The following is a 23,256-nucleotide window of genomic DNA, read 5'->3' on the forward strand; positions in this document are numbered from 1 at the left end:
TTTATCTAAAAATGATGGCACATTGAAGCCCAGTTAGATCTTACAGGCCCAGTTACATTATCCAAAACTTAAACCTGTTTATGAAGATGAAGTACATAGTAATAATATTTTGTTAGGTCATGTTTGATTAGGACTTAATAGTATAAGACTTAAGATGGGAAGTCATTGACAAGTCTTTGTTTTTGTCTTATTAAATAGGTCGTATCGTAATGATAAAAATTCTAAATGTGAATTTCTATTTAAGTCCTGACTTTTTAGTAAATGCTCTAGTAACTGCCCATTTACATGGTTAATTTGGTAAATTCAAATATTCAAACGGTTATTCAGTACATAAAACAAACACTAATTAATTATTCGTCACTTATACCTCACATGCGTCTTATTTAAATTCAAACACAATAGAACTTAATAAGGAAAAATACAAACAGGGCCTTAGTTGTGTGACTGAATTAACCAATAATCTTTTCCTAGACATCTAAAATGTGTTGTTAGTGAACAGTCTTACCTGTAAATTCTGGATTTCAACTAATAATAAATATATTTCTGATTGTTTTCGTTGGCAATTGAGGACCAAGAATCATGCTTTGCTATTTTGAGATGTTTAATTTTGAGTAGTGAGATAAACCTTAATCTCACTGCGGAGTAGTTTACGCAGAAATTAGGAAGTTAATTGAATTAGCTTGAGATGTGATTAGATACAAAGATGTGACCACGTACAATGACATAGATTATGAATGTTTAGATAATGTGCTGGAGCAAATACCTCCAAATATCATTCATATCATTTCATATCATTCATATCTGATCTACGAATCATCCATATTCAAATCCAGATTCACTATTTTTCATTTAGATAATCCATATTCATAATTGATGAATCAGATCAAATGAACGTCAAATGGATGAAACATTCATCGTCATTTCTACACTTTAACATGCTAGCTTGTGATCATGTTAGTTATTTAGCTAGTGATTATATTAGTTATTTAGCTAGCAATTATGTTAGCTATTTAACCGAAATTTAAGACTTATACGTGCCAATCTAATCAACTACTGCGTCAATTTACCAAGGGAATATTTGTCATCACCATGTAAAGTCTGCCACGAGCATAATATGTAGACAAAAGTCGAGTATTGCAATCACAAATACAGATATTTCAGAAGTAGCACACACACACAAGACCAATAATCTAATAAACTTCTAGAGGTTCATGCAACAAACACATTATCCTAAAACACATTGATTCAAATAAAGTTCCCTAGTGATTACTGCTCTTTGCACTTCCCACCACAATAGGCTGCAGAAGGAGTTGTGATCGTCTCATGGACTTTGAGCCTGTAAACGATATTAAAATCAAAATTAGATTCAACTACAGTAAAGAGATGCTTTCTTCACACTTACTAATTAGTATCCGCTAAATTTTATGTGGCATACAATTGTTAGAACATAACACAATTTTGCAGAGCATTACTTCATTGACAACTTCTTTAAGTAAAACGTGTGTAACTGAAAGAAGTGTTATACCTTACGAGGAGACGCTGACTTGGACCTTGACCTGGACCTTGATTTGGATCTGGCTCTGCACAACCAGTAAAAAAAGAACAAATGAGCAGGTAATATTTACTATGGCATGGGTCAGGTTGAGCTTAACCCACAAACAATTTATCTTTTTTTTTATTCTATATAAATGTAATGTGAGTAGCCATATTACACCTATGTCTTAACTTCTATTAACAAACAGATGTAGAAGATCAAATATTTGACTATTCTACCATAACCTATTTGACACATAAGATATGAATTTATCAATATTGAGCCATCTAATATATATATATATAGGTGTGGGTTGCCAGCTCGAGTGACATGGTCCTTATCAGAACACAAAATGCTTATCAGATATAACTATATTAACTATATAAGTATGGAAGTTAGATAATAATACCTTGTCGGCTTCACAGGAGATGCTGATCTAGATTTTGATGGTGATCTTGAAGCAGATCGATCCCGGGATTTACTGGAGAGAATAGAATATTTTAGACAAATTGCTAAAAGATATAAAGTAACCATATATAAACTACTCATATATTAAGTAACCATTAAAATTTATACAAGTGTACCTTCTGCTGCGCCCTCTGCTTCTGCTGCGGCTTCTGCTTCTACTAAGACTTCGGCTTCTGCTGCGGCTTCTGCTTCGGCTGCGGCTTCTGCTTCGGCTCCTTCTGGGACTCCTAGAAGGACTCCTATCATACTTGCTTACCTGCAATCATAAGATAAATACAACACTATCTAGCTTATCAGAGTGAAAAAGAAGGAGCAATAGACAAGTCAAAGTGGGTTATCATTCATCACAAACCAGTCACATCAGGATATATATAACTAAACTACTAAAGTAAGCGGGTTAAAGGTCCTCCTATTTGAGTCAGGCTGGAAAGAATGCCCGCCAAGTTCAGATAAGGGAATGCTTCCCCCAACCATTAAAGGAAAGGCTCGACGAAGGGAGGGAGATGCGGCGGGGGAAGACTAAATTGGGTGCTTTATACATACAGCCTCCTAATTTGTTGCGTTAAAAAAATTAGATTATTGATGTGTGTGTGTGTGTGTGTGTGTGTTTGTCATTGTTATTAGTTGTAAAAATCAGAAAAAATCGCCGAGAACTCGGAAACTCAATCCCGGCGAGAACTAGTTTGTGAATCGGCAAAAAAATCGGTCAACGCTTAATTTATCGGTCAGCGACCGATTTCTCGAGAAAATCGGTCAACTTCTCGGTCAAATCGGTCAATTTCTCGGAAAATTCGGTCAAATCTCGGAAATTATCTCAAAAGTATATATATATATATATATATATATATATATATATATATATATATATATATATATATATATATTCAAAAATATATATTTATATTAAAAGTCAACGAAAGTCAACCACCGAGTTCTCCCGAGTTCTCCGAGAACTCCTAAAAATTATCCCGCCGAGAACTCCCCGAGTTCCGAGTTCTTCAACCTTGGTTATTAGAGCTTTAAATATTTATTGATTTGGCAAGTCAACCTAACCCGGCCGTTTTGACCCAGTCAAATGGGAAACGAGTTTTTTAGCGCACAGTCTCAATGTTTCAGTACTTCAAAGATTATTTTGATATGGATTTCACACCCCACAGATAATAGATATTAGATAATAAACAAATTACCTCAATATACGTCTTTGTCCATGGATTCCTGAACTCGGTGTCATCAAGCTTCCTTATCTAAGTGTAAAGAACGCATCAGATGTATACCGACAAAGTAAAGATGTAAATAACTACAACAAGTATTTCAACAACTTACAGCATATTTCATGTCCTCTGAGTTGGTATAGTCAACAAGACCATATGTTCCTACATATATAGACGTTGGTTAGAGTACAAATCCACAGTAAGCATAGATGTGGCAAATGGCCAGGTATGGTTTGTACTGGGTTGACCAAAATTTTCCAACATGTGGAACTTCAGTTAGAATAAGAATCCACGGTTACTTCTATGTAAACATAGATGTGGCAAATGGGCGGGTCTATGTAGTCAAGATTTAAAAAAACGGAAAAGCGCCTCGAGGCGTTTCTCCTTTGTGAGGCGAGGGCATACGCCTCGAGGCGAATCGAGGCGTACGTTCGAGGCGGAGTTGACTTATGTTGACTTTTTAATAATAAATATATATATTCTGATAATATATAAATAATAGGGGCTGTTATTGTCATTTTATTGAAGTTTCAAGAGTGTATATTAAGTTTGTTCTTATCATTAACATTTAGTAAAAGTTTAGGGGCTGTAATTAAAATTTGACAAAAGAAAACAAAATTATACTCCGTATATGTATATAATAGTATATAAATACTCGTTAACAAAAATAAATAATAAAATAAAAAGCATTTCCCTATACTATTTCACTAGTCACTAGAATGGTTAAAAGTAGTGTAGCTTCATACTTTTTCCTGACAAAAAGCAACTTATCTTTCAACTACTTCGAGGTAAAAAGAAATAAAAGATAAAATATATTCAATCTCTTTCTTCAACCTCCGGTTCACTCCAATCACTGTGTAAACTTCTAAAGTCATATTTACAGGTACGTTCTTCTCTCCTTTTTCCTTCTTCCTGTTTTCTTTCTTCATCTTTTCTTGTTTCCGGCAACATTTAAGGTTTCCGACGCCATTTTTTGCTAAACAACATGAGGCGCACGCCTCATCAATCGAACCGCCTCAGCACAAAATCGAACCGCCTGGGCTTATGAGGCGTACGTTTTTTAATGACCATCAAAGAGTACGTTCCAAAACGAGATTTTCCAAAAACGTACAGAGGCGCGCCTCGAGGCGTACGCCTCAACCGTTTTTTAAAACCATGTCTGTAGTATTGGGTTGACCAAAAACATTTTGTATTCGTACACTTTAGACCTTCATTAGATGTTTGATGTGTACAAATGTATGTCATCACCTAAGCATTAAAAAAAAAAAAAAAAAAAAAAAAAGATTGACTGCGACTTTGGCCGGTCCAGCCTATACGACCCAAATTCTTTCAAGCTACTCTATTTACCCATTTTGGGCAGCTCTCAGTTCTTGAGCATGCTGGTAGATTAGGCGGCAATTAAAAGAGCTACTCGAAAGCTTGATGAATAAAGAAAAAGCCAAAATGTTCTTTTTTTGGGTACAAAAGCTTTTTAATAGTCAATTGGTAAGGTAGGGCACTAATCAATGTATAACACATATTTTAGGGAAGTGGTTCAGGTAGCACAAAGATCAAACATGACAAGAACAAATAGAAAATTTAATGATTTATACCTCCCTTGCTATCACGTGAAACTTCAGCAAAACAAACATCACCCGCCTTACGCATGTGATCCTGAAAATTTTAATTAAAGTCATTAAGGCTTTGTAAGCTAAGACAAAAATAATAGAACAAAGCAAAAGCATTAAACATATCGTAACCTTAAGATCCTGCCACGAAGCAGATGATGGTAGCCCTCGTACAATGACTGCACACACAAAACCATTGAATAAAAATCTTGGATGATCAAACAATACGCTTGACAAAGAAACTACAAATTAGGAATTAAGAAACTACATCACTAGGTTAGAATTTATAAGTGATTCTGATCTAAGATGGCACCTCGATACTCAGAATGTTTTGAAATGGTATAGCGTCCACTACCACCGCCACGACCACGACCGCCCCCATAGTCACCACGATCACCATAAGACGATTGTCCACGACCGCCATGAGCGAGCTCGACCTACACCAAAAGACATATTAAATGTAAATGTTCTTAATAGTATAAGCATGAAAATCGCGACCCATTTTAGGAATGGGTAGATCAGAGTTATATTTAATCGGCAATGGGTGCAACGAATGCTAAAAAAAATTTGCTTAATGGAAAAAGGGCAAGATGGTTGAAATGAACACGTCAATTTATTGTCAAAGTTTACTTTTAATGCAAATATAAGTGGCACACTAGTTAATCATAAAATGTTTAAAAGACGGACAAAACCAGATTCAGGATCAGTGCAACTTGACCCATGCCATGAAATTACCCGTATAACCCGCACCACTCTGGCATCATACCAACTCCCCCACTAGTTTACCTCTATAAAAAACAAAACTAGTACATAAAAGTATTCAGAATTTATTGTTACCCTTAAGCGGCAACCATCAAAGTTATAACCATCCCTGCCCTTGATTGCATCTTCAGCATCTCGAGAATTCGCAAACTACAATTCAAGCAACCATTGTAAGAATTCGCTGATATATGAAATGAAAGAACTCGAGTAAATGCAATTGAACTAGTTTAGATTACCTCCACAAAACAGTAACAAGGAGGACGTGGAGGGATCTTCAATTCTATGTCCAGTATGCGCCCATACTGCACGAAGCAAAAACCAACTTAAGAAAACATGAAGATAATTTTTTGATCCAACTGAGCTGGTTTAAATCATCGAAATCAAGCCTTTGTATAAAGTACTCATATTTACCCCATGAAGCATAGTACATAAAAACAATTAACATAAGTGTGCCCTTCAATTCTGCAGATTTGAATTCGACTTGCAACAGTATAAAATGTGTGCAAACACACATACTAACATTCATTATAAAAAAAAAATCTTATCACACTAGTAAATAACAGCATCAATACATAAAGTCATATAAAATGTGTGTATATTTTAGTAGTTTAACTGATAGCATTAGATTATAAGTGACGCGTGTATTTCTCATTATTCAGGGATTTTCTTTGATATGATCTTACTTTATCAACAACTTTTGCAATTAAAGAATTAAAAGTTCCATTCAAGATCATTAAAAGGGATCAGGGACTTGATATGACACCATTGCAGAATTCAAATACTACTTAACTCAATTTTGTCTATCAATTTCATTTAGCTTGAACTTTAAGGACGCAACCATATTCTAAGTTGCATTTTATAAAAATGGTAAACAACATTTATTCAATATCGACGTATTTATATCACATAATAATTTCGTATCCACTTACACAGCTGAATGTGAGATAGGAACTCGTAACAGATATAAATAAATGACACACACCTTATAGAAAAGATCTTCAACCTCCCATTCTCTGATATCCAGGGGCAAGTTGCCAACATAAATCATACGTGAGAAGCGGCCACTCATTTTCAGTTGCAAATAGCCCAAATCTGCAAAGAAAAATAATCAGAACTTACAAATAGATCATAAAGTGATGCTTCGTTGCTTAACATTACTAGTGTATGCCTTCTATAGAATGTTTACTGTAGTGCGATATCCAACAATTAACAAAATAATCAAAACAAATCATGAAGCAAACCAAGAGAGCACTCCTCATGATGAGCGGTGCTCCACAAGCTCCAATGCTAATGCACTCCAAAGAAGCTCCACACAATAACTCGCTCAATAGCTTCAATTCCCTCCACAGCTAAACATTTTGAAAATATATTTTCGGTTTCTCAAATCTCTATTTTTGTGCGGATAGGGTTTGCAAAACCTCCGACTACACTTATAAAACCCAACTCCAAACATCCTAATCCCTGTTTACATCCTATGTATGATCACAATTCCCAAGGCTCATATTTGTCCAAGCGGTTGAGATCTATCATAAACAAAGCATCTCAGTCATAAGATAACGTAGTATTACTTGTAACTCTATCCCTCACGTGTTTTTGAATAAATTAGTGTCAGTTTCTTATTTAAAAGAAGAGAAAAGAAAACATTACTTTCTACACTTATATTTCAACCAGGCGCAAAAGATTACACATTTATTTCAATATAAACAAGTACTTTGTCCCTTTCACCTTTTCGTTCATTTTCTTGAAGCTGCAATAAGAAACAACTAAAAACCAAACCAGTGCTTGGAAATGCATTGATGCACCTTTATCTCATAAGCACCTTTAACTTACATATGTCCATCTCTTTTACGTCATACATTTCAATATAGCTACAATTTAATTTTTGAGACTAACAGACGTTTAATTCAAAATCCAAAAATGATAACGAACGTTTAATTCAAAAATAAAATCTCAAAAAACCCTAATTACTGCTATTTCACCGGTGAAAGCCCGATCACGAATGAGTAAGTATAAACATAATAAAAAAACTCAATATTATGAAATTGTAATGATATAATAGCTACGAAGCATAAATATTTGATGATTAAATTAGATATGACTATCAATTCTTCCTAATTTGAACATGAGTTTAGCTAGGGTTTCGTATTCTGACTATTTCGATTTACCGTAAAGACTATAGGTACAACGATTAACAATAATTAAATGAACAATATCAAAATAAGAACATTGAAAGATTTGAGACTAATTTGTAGAACTATGAATCAATTATTACCTGATCGAATCGAATTGAGCAGCACAGCAGAACAGCGTCGTTCGTGAAATTGTGATTTGTGCTAATGAAATAAGACTATATAAACATACGGGGAGTCGGGGATAGTTATTTTGGGCTTCGTGGGCCTGTTTAGCATATTGCAGCAGCTTATTACATTTTTTTTAGAGCCCGATTTGATGTCCAAAACGAATCAGAAGTAACTGACAAATTTATTAGTTTACAATTGTAGGGTGTGTTCGGATGAAATTAGCTGGAGGTGGAGCTTTTAGCTAGATCTGGAGCTTATGGGCTAGAGCTGGAGCTGGAGCTTATTTTTAAAGCTGGTAGCTGGAGCTTATTATTTTTTATAAGTGTTTGGTAAACTAGCTGGAGCTTATTTTCCAGTTCATAAGCTCTACTTTTTTTCATAGGGTGTGTTTGGGTGACGAGCTTGTTGGAGCTTATGGGAACTTATAGGAGCTTGAGCTTATGATTTTAATAAGCTCCAAGTCATAAGCTTCGTTTGGTAGAGAAAAAAAATAGAGCTTATGAAAATCATAAGCTCTGAAAAAATAAGCTACTTTTAGGGTATGTTTGGTAGAGTAGCTTATGGAAGCTTATGAGTGCTTATAGGAGCTTGAGCTTATGATTTTAATAAGCTCCAAGTAATAAGTTTTGTTTTGTAGACATAAAAAGTAGAGCTTATGAAAATCATAAGCTCTAGAAAAATAAGCTACTTCTAGTAGCTTATGAAAAAAAGTAGAGCTTATGAACTAGAAAATAAGCTCCAGCTAGTTTGCCAAACACTTATAAAAAATAATAAGCTCCAGCTACCAACTTTAAAAATAAGCTCCAGCTCTAGTCCATAAGCTCCAGCTCCAGCTAGTTTCATCCAAACACACCCTTAGTAGCTTATGAAAAAAGTAGAGCTTATGAACTGGAAAATAAGCTCCAGCTAGTTTACCAAACACTTATAAAAAATAATAAGCTCCAGCTACCAGCTTAAAAAATAAACTCCAGCTCCAGCTCTATCTCATAAGCTCTAGCTTCAGCTACAAGCTCCAGCTCCAGCTACTTTCATCCAAACACACCCATAAGCTACTAGAAGTAGCTTATTTTTCTAGAGCTTATGATTTTCATAAGCTCTACTTTTTATGTCTACCAAACAAAGCTTATTACTTGGAGCTTATTAAAATCATAAGCTCAAGCTCCCATAAGCTCTCATAAGCTCCCATAAGCTCTTGTGCCAAACACACCCATAGTAATAGTTTCACTTTATAAAATCTATGAAAATTGCGTGATTTGCTAGTTTAGTTATGATAATCACTTTATACACAACATGTACCACATATGAGTTGCCACGAAACACGCTTCAATATCAGATTATATCTCTTTAAAAAGATAAAGAATATATTGTCACTGATGAGTTTCCACGAGACCAAAAATACAATGACAAATTGTGATAAAGTTCAAGGGATCAAATTTGTATTTTTGGTCTCATGCAACTCATCCATGGAAATATACTCTTGCAATTGTGTGAAATGGTGAAGTAACCGAGAATTCTAGAATAGTGTACTAACTGAGAATTTTGCACTCTTTTTTATTACATAAAAATTTGATCTTGAAAATCAAAAATATCTGGAATATGTCATAAAATCTAAACCTTAAAATCTCATCCTATCCATAGCACCCGGTGTAGGGATGGCATCGGGGCCGGGTTTGAGTAATCCCGGACCCGGACCCGATAAGGAAAACTAGTCCCAAACTCGGACCAAATACTCGACGGGTAAATGGGTTTACTAACTAGCGGATAAACGGGTTTACCCGCGGGTAAACGGGTACCCGTTTACTTTTTTTAGCAAATGAATACATTACCAAAAGCATATACAATCTATAACTCTGTAAATTATATACTTTATTTATATGTGTATATTTGTACAGTATATATTATTTCCTATTTCCAATTATTATCACTATCAATTTTTAAATATTTTTATAAATCAGATTCTTGATTTGAATGCAGATGAAAATTGTGAAGTTAATAGATGATAAATACATATATAAATTCATATTGACCTTATAATCAACATATTTTTTAATTTAATTTTTGTTATTGACCTTGTAATCAACATATTTTTTAATTTAAATTTTGTTATTATTCATTTTTAATTATTATTGTTATTATTATTATTATGCGGGTATACGGGCTGGGTAAAGGGGCCGGGTAGACGGGTCTTTATTTAAACCCATACCCGAACCCGAATATTTTTTGAAAATCAATCTCATACCCGGCCCGAGACCCGTAGACCCGGACCAGACCCGGCCCAATTATGTCGGGTTTCGGTTTTCCCCATCGGGTTCGGGCTTTTTTGCCATCGCTAACCCGGTGTGTTTTGGGGGTTGTATTTACGATTTGCGGGTAAACATTATCTTAGTCTGTAAACCATCAACGTTTTACGTGGTCAAATGTCATATTTGCAATTACTAAATTTCAGGGGCATATCATGAAAACACTTTTGGGATTTAAGGGCATTTTGACAAATTTCCCATATTGTTTTGTAGATTTGAAGATAAACTTTCGGTTAATACTCATTTAATAAAATAAGTTATATGGAGTAGAAAAAAAAAAAGTTATACGGAGTAGAAAAAAAGGCTAGTCTAATCTAAATAATATTGTTTTTTTGAAAAGCAAGTAAGACTGTCATTTTCATATAAATATACAACCAGATTACAATAGCAGTTAATTTTAACTAAACACTTATTATTTTATATTAATCAATAAATATTATTTTAATTACTTGTGACAAAACACTTACAAAAACAAGCTCTAGTTGCTTTTGATATAACCTACAGCTCAAACTATAAGTTTTCGACATCGGTTATAAGCTTCGACTCCAACAACCGGTTTACCAAATACACCCATATGCACACTGACCTTTACAATTAGCTCTACGTTAATGGTTCGATCGATGTCAAAACAATATTATGCGCACACAAAAATAAAGTTAGCTATATAGTTGTTTTGCATGGATGGAGCATCTAATTTAAGGCTTTCATGCCAATTTGTAAAAAAAAAAAAAAAAAAAGTCTGCCAAGAACATAATTATGATTACTGGGAGAAAAAAAATTAAGTCATGCATCACAAATACATAAATTTTCTTAAGAGCACCAGAAACAAACAATAGCAATAAATAATGTGATACTCTTCTGTTACGGATTTTGCTTCTAATACGGCTTTCTGCCTCTGCTGAGGCTTCTTCTTTATCTTCGGGAACTCCTAAAAGCACTCGTATCATACTTCCCTACCTGCAATCAATCGTAAGATAAAATACATATATATCGAGCTTATTACAGAGATAAGAAAGTAGCATTCATGGCCTAATAAATTAGTTAATCTGGGTGGTTGTAATTTATCACAAACCGCTCTCATCACAAGATTAAAACTATAGTGAGGATCAAAGTTGACGTCTCATACATACACCCGCCTAATCCATTGCGTTTGAAAAAAAAGAATAGATGTAACGACCCGTCAAAATCGCTATTGACGCAGCACGTTAATCATTGATTCCACAGTGAGGTTTTGACCTCTATATGATACGTTTTGATAAAATATTGCATTCATTAAAATAAGTGACTTTCTAAACATAGAAAGTTATAAACACGTGGGCGAGTGCTTAGGTATAAGCAAAACCCCAAAATACATAAGTCTTTAATTTACAGGTTGACTTCACAGTCCAATTATTTATTAAACAACGCAGTTTAATTTTGAATGCAATAAACTTTGTACAAAGCATGAGAGACTCCATGCAGGCAACAAGCACATCACAGCGGAAGCATTCTAAGGACCTGAGAATAAAACATGCTAAAAAGTCAACACGAATGTTGGTGAGTTATAGGTTTAATTGCTCGAGTCATAAACATATATAAAGTTAGACCACAAGATTTCATCAAAAGTTTATCAATAGATTCTACGTAACAGAGCACCCTGGTAACTAAACTTAACGCTATAGTGATAATTACCCCATTCGTTTTAATACGCGCAAACCATCGTGTCTTAAACTCAAATAACATACGTCCGTTAAAAGGCTAGCGCTCTAGCTCGGACGGGGATGTCAAGCCCTATGGATCCATATACAATTATTCGCGCCCACCAGTCCATATCCTATGTACTGGCAGCTACTAGTTACCAAAGCTAATGGATTTTCGGTTTAACTCAGTGTAGAATTTTGTATGTACTTGTGTCTTATTGCGTTTAAAATAAATTGCATGTATTCTCAGCCCAAAAATATTTAAAGTATTTAAAAAGGGAGACTATAACTCACAGTTCAATATTGCGATTCAATATTGTAGGCAAATTGCGTAGACGTAATGATGGTAGACGACTGTATGGTTGGTCTTGGATTCAAGAACAATACCCCGAACAATACCCAATATTTCCTTATTTTAAAACGGTTTGAAACCCGAATTAAAAATACCCTCGAATATACTTTATTATTATTAAACTTAAAATTAAAATTATAATTATAATTATAAATATAAAATTTACGTACAGAAATGATTATGAAAAATTCGTCGAGCAAAACTGACATTTTATAGTACTTTTCGATTTACTGTAGCTCATGCGATCGCATGAGTTTTCAGTGATTTTGCCATACGATCGCATGGCCGCCTTTTCTGTTTTTGTTTGCTAGTTCGTCGACATCAAATAGTGTTCACTGTAGCAAATAGTGTTTACTGTAGTAAATCACTGTAGCAAAGGCGTTTCAATGTAGCAAAATACGGTTTCACTGTAGCAAATAGTGTTTTACTGTAGCAAAGTAATTTTTACTGTAGCAATAGGGTTTTACTGTAGCACTGTAGCAAAACACGGTTTCACTGTAGCAAATAGTGTTTTACTGTAGCAAAGTAATTTTTACTGTAGCAATAGGGTTTTACTGTAGAAAAGTCGTTTTTACTTGTACATATATATATACATACATATAATTGTTCATGAATCGTCGAGAGTAGTCAAAGGTAATTGTATATATGAAACAGTTCTAAAATTTTGAGACTCAATCTAACAGACTTTGTTTAATGTGTTAAAATAATAAATCGTATAGAGAATTGGTTTAAATAAGTCAAAAATTTTCGGATCATCACAGTAGATTATTATTCAATAATAAATAATTAAACAAACAATTGCCTGGATATGGGTCTTTGTCCATGGATTCCTGAACACCGTGTCATCAAGCTTCCTTACCTAAGTGCAAAGAATGCATCAGAGGTTGTTAAGTGATGATACAGTAAGTAAAGATGTAATAAAACATGTTGTATCTGTACAACAAGTATTTCAGCAACTTACAGCATATTTCATGTCCTCAGAGTTTGTATAATCAATAAGACCAAATGTTCCTACATAGGAAATTTTGGTTAATAGTTTCTTGACGAATACATAATAAGCCAGTTATAATTATAATAATATTAATATTAATTCAATGGCTTATACCCTTGCCATCATTTAAAACTGCAGCAAAACATACATCACCTGCCTTACGCATGTGATCCTGACAAGTTTAATTAAAGTCGTTAAGGTTAAAGACAGAAGTAATAGAACAAACTAAAAGCATTAGGCATATGGTGTTGTAACCTTAAGATCCTTCACCGAAGCAGACGATGGTTGACCTTGAACAATGACTGCATACACAGAACGTAACATTTAAATAAAAACTTTAGTTGACCAAACTCAGTGTAGAATTTTGTATGTACTTGTGTCTTATTGCGTTTAAAATAAATTGCATGTATTCTCAGCCCAAAAATATTTAAAGTATTTAAAAAGGGAGACTATAACTCACAGTTCAATATTGCGATTCAATATTGTAGGCAAATTGCGTAGACGTAATGATGGTAGACGACTGTATGGTTGGTCTTGGATTCAAGAACAATACCCCGAACAATACCCAATATTTCCTTATTTTAAAACGGTTTGAAACCCGAATTAAAAATACCCTCGAATATACTTTATTATTATTAAACTTAAAATTATAATTATAATTATAAATATAAAATTTACGTACAGAAATGATTATGAAAAATTCGTCGAGCAAAACTGACCTTTTATAGTACTTTTCGATTTACTGTAGCTCATGCGATCGCATGAGTTTTCAGTGTTTTTGCCATGCAATCGCATGGCCGCCTTTTCTGTTTTTGTTTGCTAGTTCGGCGACATCAAATAGTGTTCACTGTAGCAAACAGTGTTTTACTGTAGCAAATCACTGTAGCAAAGTCGTTTCACTGTAGCACTGTAGCAAAACACGGTTTCACTGTAGCAAATAGTGTTACTGTAGCAAAGTAATTTTTACTGTAGCAATAGGGGTTTACTGTAGCACCGTAGCAAAATACGGTTTCACTGTAGCAAAGTAATTTTTACTGTAGCAAATAGGGTTTACTGTAGAACTGTAGCAAATACGTTTTCACTGTAGCAAATAGTGTTTTACTGTAGCAAATAGTGTTTGATGTAGCAAAGTAATTTTTACTGTAGCAAATAGGGTTTTACTGTAGGAAAGTCGTTTTTACTTGTACATACTTGCAAAATCCTGTTTCACTGTAGCAAATAGTGTTTTACTGTAGCAAAATAATTTTTACTGTAGCAAATAGGGTTTTACTGTAGCAAAGTAATTTTTACTGTAGCAAATAGGGTTTTACTGTAGGAAAGTCGTTTTTACTTGTACATATATATATACATACATATAATTGTTCATGAATCGTCGAGAGTAGTCAAAGGTAATTGTATATATGAAACACTTCTAAAATTTTGAGACTCAATCTAACAGACTTTGTTTAACGTGTTAAAATAATAAATCGTATAGAGAATTGGTTTAAATAAGTCAAAAATTTTTGGGTCATCACAGTACCTCCCCGTTAAAGAAAATTTCGTCCCGAAATTTTGAGTAGTACCTGTTTTATGAGCGATATTAGTGAACAAATGTGGATACTTTTGCTTCATTTGATCTTCACGTTCCCAAGTAAACTCGGGTCCTCGTCTAGCGTTCCAACGAACTCTAACTATCAGTATTTTGCTTTGTTTTAATTGTTTGACCTCACGGTCCATGATTTCAACGGGTTCTTCGATAAAATGGAGTTTATCATTGATTCGTATTTCGTCAAGAGGAATTACGACATCCTCTTCAGCTAAATATTTCTTCAAATTTGACACGTGAAATGTGTCGTGAACACTACTAAGTTCTTGCGGTAGCTTTAATCGATAAGCAACTGCTCCAATTCTTTCGGTGATTTCAAAGGGTCCTACGTACCTAGGACTTAACTTTCCTTGTTTACCGAATCGTACTACGCCTTTCTAGGGTGACACTTTCAACATGACTTTGTCGCCCACTTGAAATTCTAGCGGTTTTCTTCTTACATCAGCATAACTCTTTTGGCGACTCATGGCCATTTTCAATCGCTGTTGTATTTGAATGTGCTTTTCGGTGGTTTCATGAATAATTTCTGGTCCAGTAAGTTGTCTTTCTCCTACTTCACTCCAACAGATAGGAGATCTGCACTTTCTACCGTAAAGTGCTTCAAATGGCGCTGCGTTGATGCTCGTATGATAACTGTTATTGTATGAAAATTCTGCCAACGGTAAGTGTCGATCCCAACTGGTTCCAAAGTCAATCACGCATGCCCGTAACATGTCTTCCAATGTTTGTATTGTTCTTTCACTTTGACCATCTGTCTGTGGGTGATAAGCGGTGCTCATATCTAATCGAGTTCACAATGCTTTTTGTAATGACTGCCAGAAACGTGATGTGAATCGGGTGTCGCGATCAGATATGATAGAGATGGGTACACCATGCCTGGAAACTACTTCCTTCAAATATAGGCGTGCTAATTTCTCCATACTGTCTGTCTCCTTTATTGGTAGAAAGTGAGCTGATTTAGTTAGACGATCAACTATCACCCAAATAGTATCATGACTACTTGCAGTCCTTGGCAATTTCGTAATGAAATCCATGGTTATTCTTTCTCATTTCCACTGCGGAATTTCTGGTTGTTGCAGTAATCCTGACGGCTTTTGGTGCTCAGCTTTGACCTTTGCACACGTTAAACATTTGCTTACATAAGTAGCAATTTCTGTTTTCATATTAGGCCACCAATAAAACTTCTTGAGATCATGGTACATTTTTCTGTTTCCTGGGTGAAATGAGTACTTCGTTTTGTGTGCTTCATCCAGTACTAGTTGCCTTAGGTTACCATGTTTTGGTACCCATATCCTACCAGCAAAATACAGGGTTCCATCGGCTTTTTCTTCAAGTTTTTTTTCTAACCCTTTGCTTATTTCGCCTTTTTCGTTTTCTTCTTTTAAAGCTTCTAACTGTGCTGCTTGAATTTGCTTTGTGAGATCAGTACGAATTGTAATATTCAATGCTCGGACCCTAAGAGGTTTTACTCTTTCTTTTCTACTTAGGGCATCAGCTACAACATTAGCCTTTCCGGGGTGGTAACGGATTTCACAATCGTAATCGTTTAACAACTCTACCCAGCGACGTTGCTTCATATTGAGTTGTTTTTGATCAAAAATATGCTGAAGACTCTTATGGTCGGTGTACACTGTACACTTGGTGCCATATAGATAGTGTCTCCATATTTTGAGTGCAAAAACTACTGCTCTAAGTTCTAAATCATGCGTCGTATAGTTCTTTTCATGAATTTTTAGTTGTCGTGAGGCATATGCGATAACTTTTGTGCGTTGCATTAATACACATCCTAAACCTTGGCGCGAAGCGTCACAATAGATCACGAAATCATCATTTCCTTCCGGTAATGACAAAATGGGTGCAGACGTTAACTTCTTCTTTAATAACTGGAATGAGGATTCCTGTTTCGTGGACCAATCATACTTCTTTCCCTTTTGAGTCAATGCAGTTAAGGGTTTGGCGATTCTAGAGAAATCTTGAATGAATCTTCGGTAGTAACCAGCAAGACCTAAGAATTGGCGAATTTGTGTTGGAGTCTTCGGGGTTTCCCATTTACTAATGGCTTCGATCTTGGCGGGGTCAACTTTAATTCCATGTTTACTGACAACATGGCCCAAAAATTGTACTTCTTGTAACCAGAAATCACACTTCGAAAATTTTGCGTACAATTCTTCTTTCTTGAGTATCTCCAGTACCAGTCTTAAGTGTTGCTCATGTTCTTCCTTGTTCTTCGAGTAAATCAATATGTCGTTGATAAAAACAATGACAAATTTGTCTAAATACGGTCTACAGATGCGATTCATTAGATCCATGAATACTGCTGGAGCATTAGTTAATCCAAAAGGCATGACTAGAAACTCATAGTAACCGTAACGGGTTCTGGACGCGGTTTTAGGAACATCTTCTTCCTTCACTCTCAGCTGATGATATCCGGAGCGTAGATCAATCTTAGAATAAACACTTGATCTTTGCAATTGATCAAACAAATCATCAATCCTCGGTAATGGGTACCGATTCTTGATCGTTAATTTGTTTAATTCTCGGGAATCTATGCACATTCTCATAAATCCATCCTTCTTCTTGACGAACAGAATCGGAGCACCCCATGGTGAAAAACTAGGACGAATAAATCCACGGTCCGATAATTCTTGCAACTGGTCTTGTAATTCTTGCATTTCTGAAGGTGCAAGTCTATATGGAGATCGGGCTACAGGTGCAGCTCCTGGTATGAGATCAATCTGGAATTCTACACATCTGTGTGGAGGTAGCCCCGGTAATTCTTCTGAAAATACTCCGGGATATTCTCTTACAACCGGCATGTCATTAATGCTTCTTTCTTCAGTATCGATCTTCTTTATGTGTGCCAGAATAGCATAACAACCTTTTCTTATAAGTTTCTGGGCCTTCATACAGCTGATAAAGTTCAGCTTTGAGTTGCTCTTCTCCCCATAAATCATTAATGACGTTTCATCCTTACGAGGGATGCGGATTGCTTTCTCAGCGCAAACAACTTCCGCTCTTGTTTTGAACATCCAGTCCATGCCAACGATTACGTCAAAACTTCCTAATTCTACGGGTATCAAATCGATTTTGAAGGTTTCACCAGCGAGATTCATTTCGCAACCATGGCAAATTTTATCGGCTTTTATCAGTTTACCATTAGCTAATTCAATAGTATATTTATCGTCTAGAGGCAATGATGCACATTTTAGTTTAGAACTAAAGTCTTTACACATATAACTTCTATCAGCACCCGTATCAAACATAATAGAAGCTAGTTGATTATTAATGGTAAACGTACCCGTGACAAGATTAGGATCCTCACGTGCTTCACTGGTACTAACATTAAATGCCCTACCACGTGCGGGTTCTTTGTTCTTCTCCTTATCAGGGCATTGATTTATAAAGTGACCAGACTCCCCGCATCCAAAACATTTCTTGACATCGGTCAGTTTTGTCTTTACTTCAGAAACGGTGGCATAACAATCTTTCGCCACATGTCCTTTCTTGTTGCACTTATCAAAGACCACTTGGCAATAACCTGCATGATGTGTGTAACATCTTTTGCAGAACGGATGGGGTCCCTTATAGTTTGGACTTGCAGTTGCCCCATCTTGTTTACCTTTAAAAGTTTCTTGTTTCTTCAGGTGAGTACTTTTGCCCTTATAGTCTTCCCATTTCTTCTTTCCTTCAGTTGTCTTGACTTCGGTAATTGGTGCCTTAATCGAACTCTCTGTGATCTGGTCCATGAGTTGGTGTGCCATTGTCATGGCTTCCTGCATCGTATTCGGTTTGGACGATGTAATATTTCCTTTGATATTGATCGATAAACCGTCAATATACATTTCTATCTTTCGTTTCTCATTTGGCACCAATTCGGGACACAACAAGGCTAGTTCCATGAAACGCTTTTCATAGTTATTGAGATTCGCGCCGATAACCTTCAGATTACGTAACTCAGATTCCATTTTTCTGATCTCGTTTCGAGGACAGTACTCCTCGATTAGCATCTTTTTCAGTTCTTCCCAAGAGATATCATATGCCGTATCTATTCCTTCTGCTTTAGCATAATTGTTCCACCAAGTAAGTGCACCATCTTGCAACGTGCAAGAAGCATACTTTGACTTGTCTCCGTTTGCACAATTACTGATTTTGAAAACGGACTCCATCTTTTCAAACCATCGGGTTAGACCGACTGGTCCCTCAGTTCCACTAAACGTCTGTGGTTTGCATCCTTGAAAAGTTTTGTATGAGCATCCATTTCGTGAATTTGTGTTTACGGCTGCTGCTTTGGCTGCTGCTTCGGCTGTTGTTGCTTTTGCTGCTTCGGTTGCAGCAATTCTTTCATTCACACGTTTCTCGACTAGTTGCTCAAACTCAGCATCCGACATTTGAGACATGTTTCTTCAATAAACACAACAGATATAATTTAATCATATAGAATATTATAGGTAAAATGAGTTGTCAATAGTTAATCGTAGCATATTAATAATATGAACCGATTATTATAAAAGCCTTTTCTTCTTATTAGCATTTTATAATTATTTCTAGGGTATTACCTACCCGTTAAGTTCATACATAATAGCTAGTACAAGGAATTAACTATTAAAATCCTAATAATATTCCACTATGAAAAATTATAGCGAGTTACTACATTATTATGTAATAATAATAATAATAAGTAGTAATAATACAAATAATCATTCCATGCATTTATTATTAATAAACCAAAATAATACAATACCATACAATACTGATATTTTACATATGCTTATTTTACATAACAAGATAGAGTAGCACACATAATCAATAAAATAGCGCATGGAAGATTTATGGTTGCGAGGTCGTTTATTCAGAACTATCAGAAACTTCTTCCCATTTGGTTCTCTCTGCCAATTGTTTGTGTGCACATGGTTCGACAGACATTCTGGCAGTGTATTTTATTTTTGGTTGGGGTTTTGAGGTACCCGTTGCCTCAGTGGGTTTAATACAATAAGGGTGGTTACGGATCGAATGGTCATGTTCCTTTTTAATAATTAAGGACTTTTTATTATTGTGGTTGTTTTTATTATCTATAGCAAGTTGGAATTTCTCCTTAGTGATCTCTTTTATTTCATTAGCGAAATCCTCCTCCTTACTGATCTCGTCTGATGACGAACTGTCTGAGTCATGTGTAGGAGAATATGATGACGAACTACGAGAATATGTACCGGTGGTCATGAACCGAAATCTGCCAGGCGTAATCGGCACAACCCGCCCGTCGGCGGTATATCTGGACCAATGTCCATATTTGTTTAGAAATGGACGATCCTCGTTTACTCCAGGGATCATGAGTCCATGCCAATGATACTGTGGCTCCGGAAAACTAAGGCTGGGTGGAGCTGGAACCTCCTCTGGGTTTACCGGGAGTTGAGATTCCCCGGCTAACACAATTTCTTCTTTAATCGGTATTGGAACGCCCTTTTCAGTTGTGGATAGAATAGATTCAGTGTCCGATTCCGAGTCATACAAAATGATAGGATTAGAGGAAGTCATCTATCACATAATTGAAACAACAATTACGTTAACATATAAATATATCACATATAATGTTTTTGACCAAATAATAAGCAAAAATCAGTAAAAACAGATATGGTCATAGTCCAGACTCACTAATGCATCCTAACAATTACCAGTTAAACACACTAATGTAATTTCTGGTTCTCTATGACCTCAAGCTCGGATACCAACTGTAACGACCCTTCATAATCGCTATTGACGCATCACGTTAATCATTGATTCCACAGTGAGGTTTTGACCTCTATATGATACGTTTTGATAAAATATTGCATTCGTTAAAATAAGTGACTTTCTAAACATAGAAAGTTATAAACATGTGGGCGAGTGCTTAGGTATAAGCAAAACTCCAAAATACATAAGTCTTTAATTTACAGGTTGACTTCACAGTCCAATTATTTATTACACAACGCAGTTTTATTTTGAATGCAATAAACTTTGTACAAAGCATGAGAGACTCCATGCAGGCAACAAGCACACCACAGTGGAAGCATTCTAAGGACCTGAGAATAAAACATGCTAAAAAGTCAACACGAATGTTGGTGAGTTATAGGTTTAATTGCTCGAGTCATAAACATATATAAAGATAGACCACAAGATTTCATCAAAAGTTTATCAATAGATTCTACGTAACAGATCACCCTGGTAACTAAACTTAACGCTATAGTGATAATTACCCCATTCGTTTTAATATGCGCAAACCAACGTGTCTTAAACTCAAATAACATACGTCCGTTAAAAGGCTAGCGCTCTAGCTCGGACGGGGATGTCAAGCCCTATGGATCCATATACAATTATTCGCGCCCACCAGTCCATATCCTATGTACTGACAGCTACTAGTTACCAAAGCTAAGGGATTTTTGTTTTAACTCAGTGTAGAATTTTGTATGTACTTGTGTCTTATTGCGTTTAAAATAAATTGCATGTATTCTCAGCCCAAAAATATTTAAAGTATTTAAAAAGGGAGACTATAACTCACAGTTCAATATTGCGATTCAATATTGTAGGCAAATTGCGTAGACGTAATGATGGTAGACAACTGTATGGTTGGTCTTGGATTCAAGAACAATACCCCGAACAATACCCAATATTTCCTTATTTTAAAACGGTTTGAAACCCGAATTAAAAATACCCTCGAATATACTTTATTATTATTAAACTTAAAATTAAAATTATAATTATAATTATAAATATAAAATTTATGTACAGAAATGATTATGAAAAATTTGTCGAGCAAAAATGACCTTTTATAGTACTTTTCGATTTACTGTAGCTCATGCGATCGCATGAGTTTTCAGTGATTTTTCCATGCGATCGCATGGGCGCCTTTTCTGTTTTTGTTTGCTAGTTCGTCGACATCAAATAGTGTTCACTGTAGCAAATAGTGTTTACTGTAGCAAATCACTGTAGCAAAGTCGTTTTCACTGTAGCACTGTAGCAAAATACGGTTTCACTGTAGTAAATAGTGTTTTACTGTAGCAAAGTAATTTTTACTGTAGCAATAGGGTTTTACTGTAGCACTGTAGCAAAACACGGTTTCACTGTAGCAAATAGTGTTTTACTGTAGCAAAGTAATTTTTACTGTAGCAAAGTAATTTTTACTGTAGCAAATAGGATTTTACTGTAGGAAAGTCGTTTTTACTTGTACATATATATATACATACATATAATTGTTCATGAATCGTCGAGAGTAGTCAAAGGTAATTGTATATATGAAACAGTTCTAAAATTTTGAGACTCAATCTAACAGACTTTGTTTAACGTGTTAAAATAATAAATCGTATAGAGAATTGGTTTAAATAAGTCAAAAATTTTCGGATCATCACAGTAGATTATTATTCAATAATAAATAATTAAACAAACAATTGCCTGGATATGGGTCTTTGTCCATGGATTCCTGAACACCGTGTCATCAAGCTTCCTTACCTAAGTGCAAAGAATGCATCAGAGGTTGTTAAGTGATGATACAGTAAGTAAAGATGTAATAAAACATGTTGTATCTGTACAACAAGTATTTCAGCAACTTACAGCATATTTCATGTCCTCAGAGTTTGTATAATCAATAAGACCAAATGTTCCTACATAGGAAATTTTGGTTAATAGTTTCTTGACGAATACATAATAAGCCAGTTATAATTATAATAATATTAATATTAATTCAATGGCTTATACCCTTGCCATCATTTAAAACTGCAGCAAAACATACATCACCTGCCTTACGCATGTGATCCTGACAAGTTTAATTAAAGTCGTTAAGGTTAAAGACAGAAGTAATAGAACAAACTAAAAGCATTAGGCATATGGTGTTGTAACCTTAAGATCCTTCACCGAAGCAGACGATGGTTGACCTTGAACAATGACTGCATACACAGAACGTAACATTTTAATAAAAACTTTAGATGACCAAACTCAGTGTAGAATTTTGTATGTACTTGTGTCTTATTGCGTTTAAAATAAATTGCATGTATTCTCAGCCCAAAAATATTTAAAGTATTTAAAAAGGGAGACTATAACTCACAGTTCAATATTGCGATTCAATATTGTAGGCAAATTGCGTAGACGTAATGATGGTAGACGACTGTATGGTTGGTCTTGGATTCAAGAACAATACCCCGAACAATACCCAATATTTCCTTATTTTAAAACGGTTTGAAACCCGAATTAAAAATACCCTCGAATATACTTTATTATTATTAAACTTAAAATTAAAATTATAATTATAATTATAAATATAAAATTTACGTACAGAAATGATTATGAAAAATTCGTCGAGCAAAACTGACCTTTTATAGTACTTTTCGATTTACTGTAGCTCATGCGATCGCATGAGTTTTCAGTGTTTTTGCCATGCGATCGCATGACTGCCTTTTCTGTTTTTGTTTGCTAGTTCGTCGACATCAAATAGTGTTCACTG

The 23,256-nt window shown here is 35.1% G+C and overlaps 1 protein-coding gene across 3 annotated transcripts; it reads right to left on the minus strand.

The window, feature by feature from the left end:
- Nucleotides 1-1,062: 1,062 nt before the first annotated feature.
- Nucleotides 1,063-7,907, minus strand: LOC139892938 (serine/arginine-rich splicing factor SR34A-like). Of its 3 annotated transcripts, none has more exons than XM_071876068.1 (13): nucleotides 7,855-7,907; nucleotides 6,565-6,674; nucleotides 5,819-5,884; nucleotides 5,658-5,732; nucleotides 5,134-5,257; nucleotides 4,953-4,999; nucleotides 4,806-4,866; nucleotides 3,326-3,375; nucleotides 3,190-3,246; nucleotides 2,119-2,258; nucleotides 1,944-2,015; nucleotides 1,526-1,580; nucleotides 1,063-1,336 (listed from the first exon to the last, which is right to left on the minus strand). In XM_071876068.1, the coding sequence occupies exons 2-13, from the start codon at nucleotides 6,649-6,651 to the stop codon at nucleotides 1,322-1,324; spliced, it is 849 nt and encodes a 282-aa protein (XP_071732169.1). In that variant the 5' UTR covers nucleotides 6,652-6,674; nucleotides 7,855-7,907; the 3' UTR covers nucleotides 1,063-1,321. The 3 variants fall into 3 exon arrangements, with proteins under 3 accessions (XP_071732169.1, XP_071732167.1, XP_071732168.1); XM_071876066.1 differs by having other exon boundaries at nucleotides 6,565-7,105; nucleotides 7,855-7,878; XM_071876067.1 differs by lacking the exon at nucleotides 7,855-7,907 and adding an exon at nucleotides 6,824-7,848.
- Nucleotides 7,908-23,256: the final 15,349 nt, after the last annotated feature.

This window comes from Rutidosis leptorrhynchoides, chromosome 2 (genome assembly GCF_046630445.1).
Source record: "Rutidosis leptorrhynchoides isolate AG116_Rl617_1_P2 chromosome 2, CSIRO_AGI_Rlap_v1, whole genome shotgun sequence".
In the NCBI taxonomy this organism is placed as follows: Eukaryota; Viridiplantae; Streptophyta; class Magnoliopsida; order Asterales; family Asteraceae; genus Rutidosis; species Rutidosis leptorrhynchoides.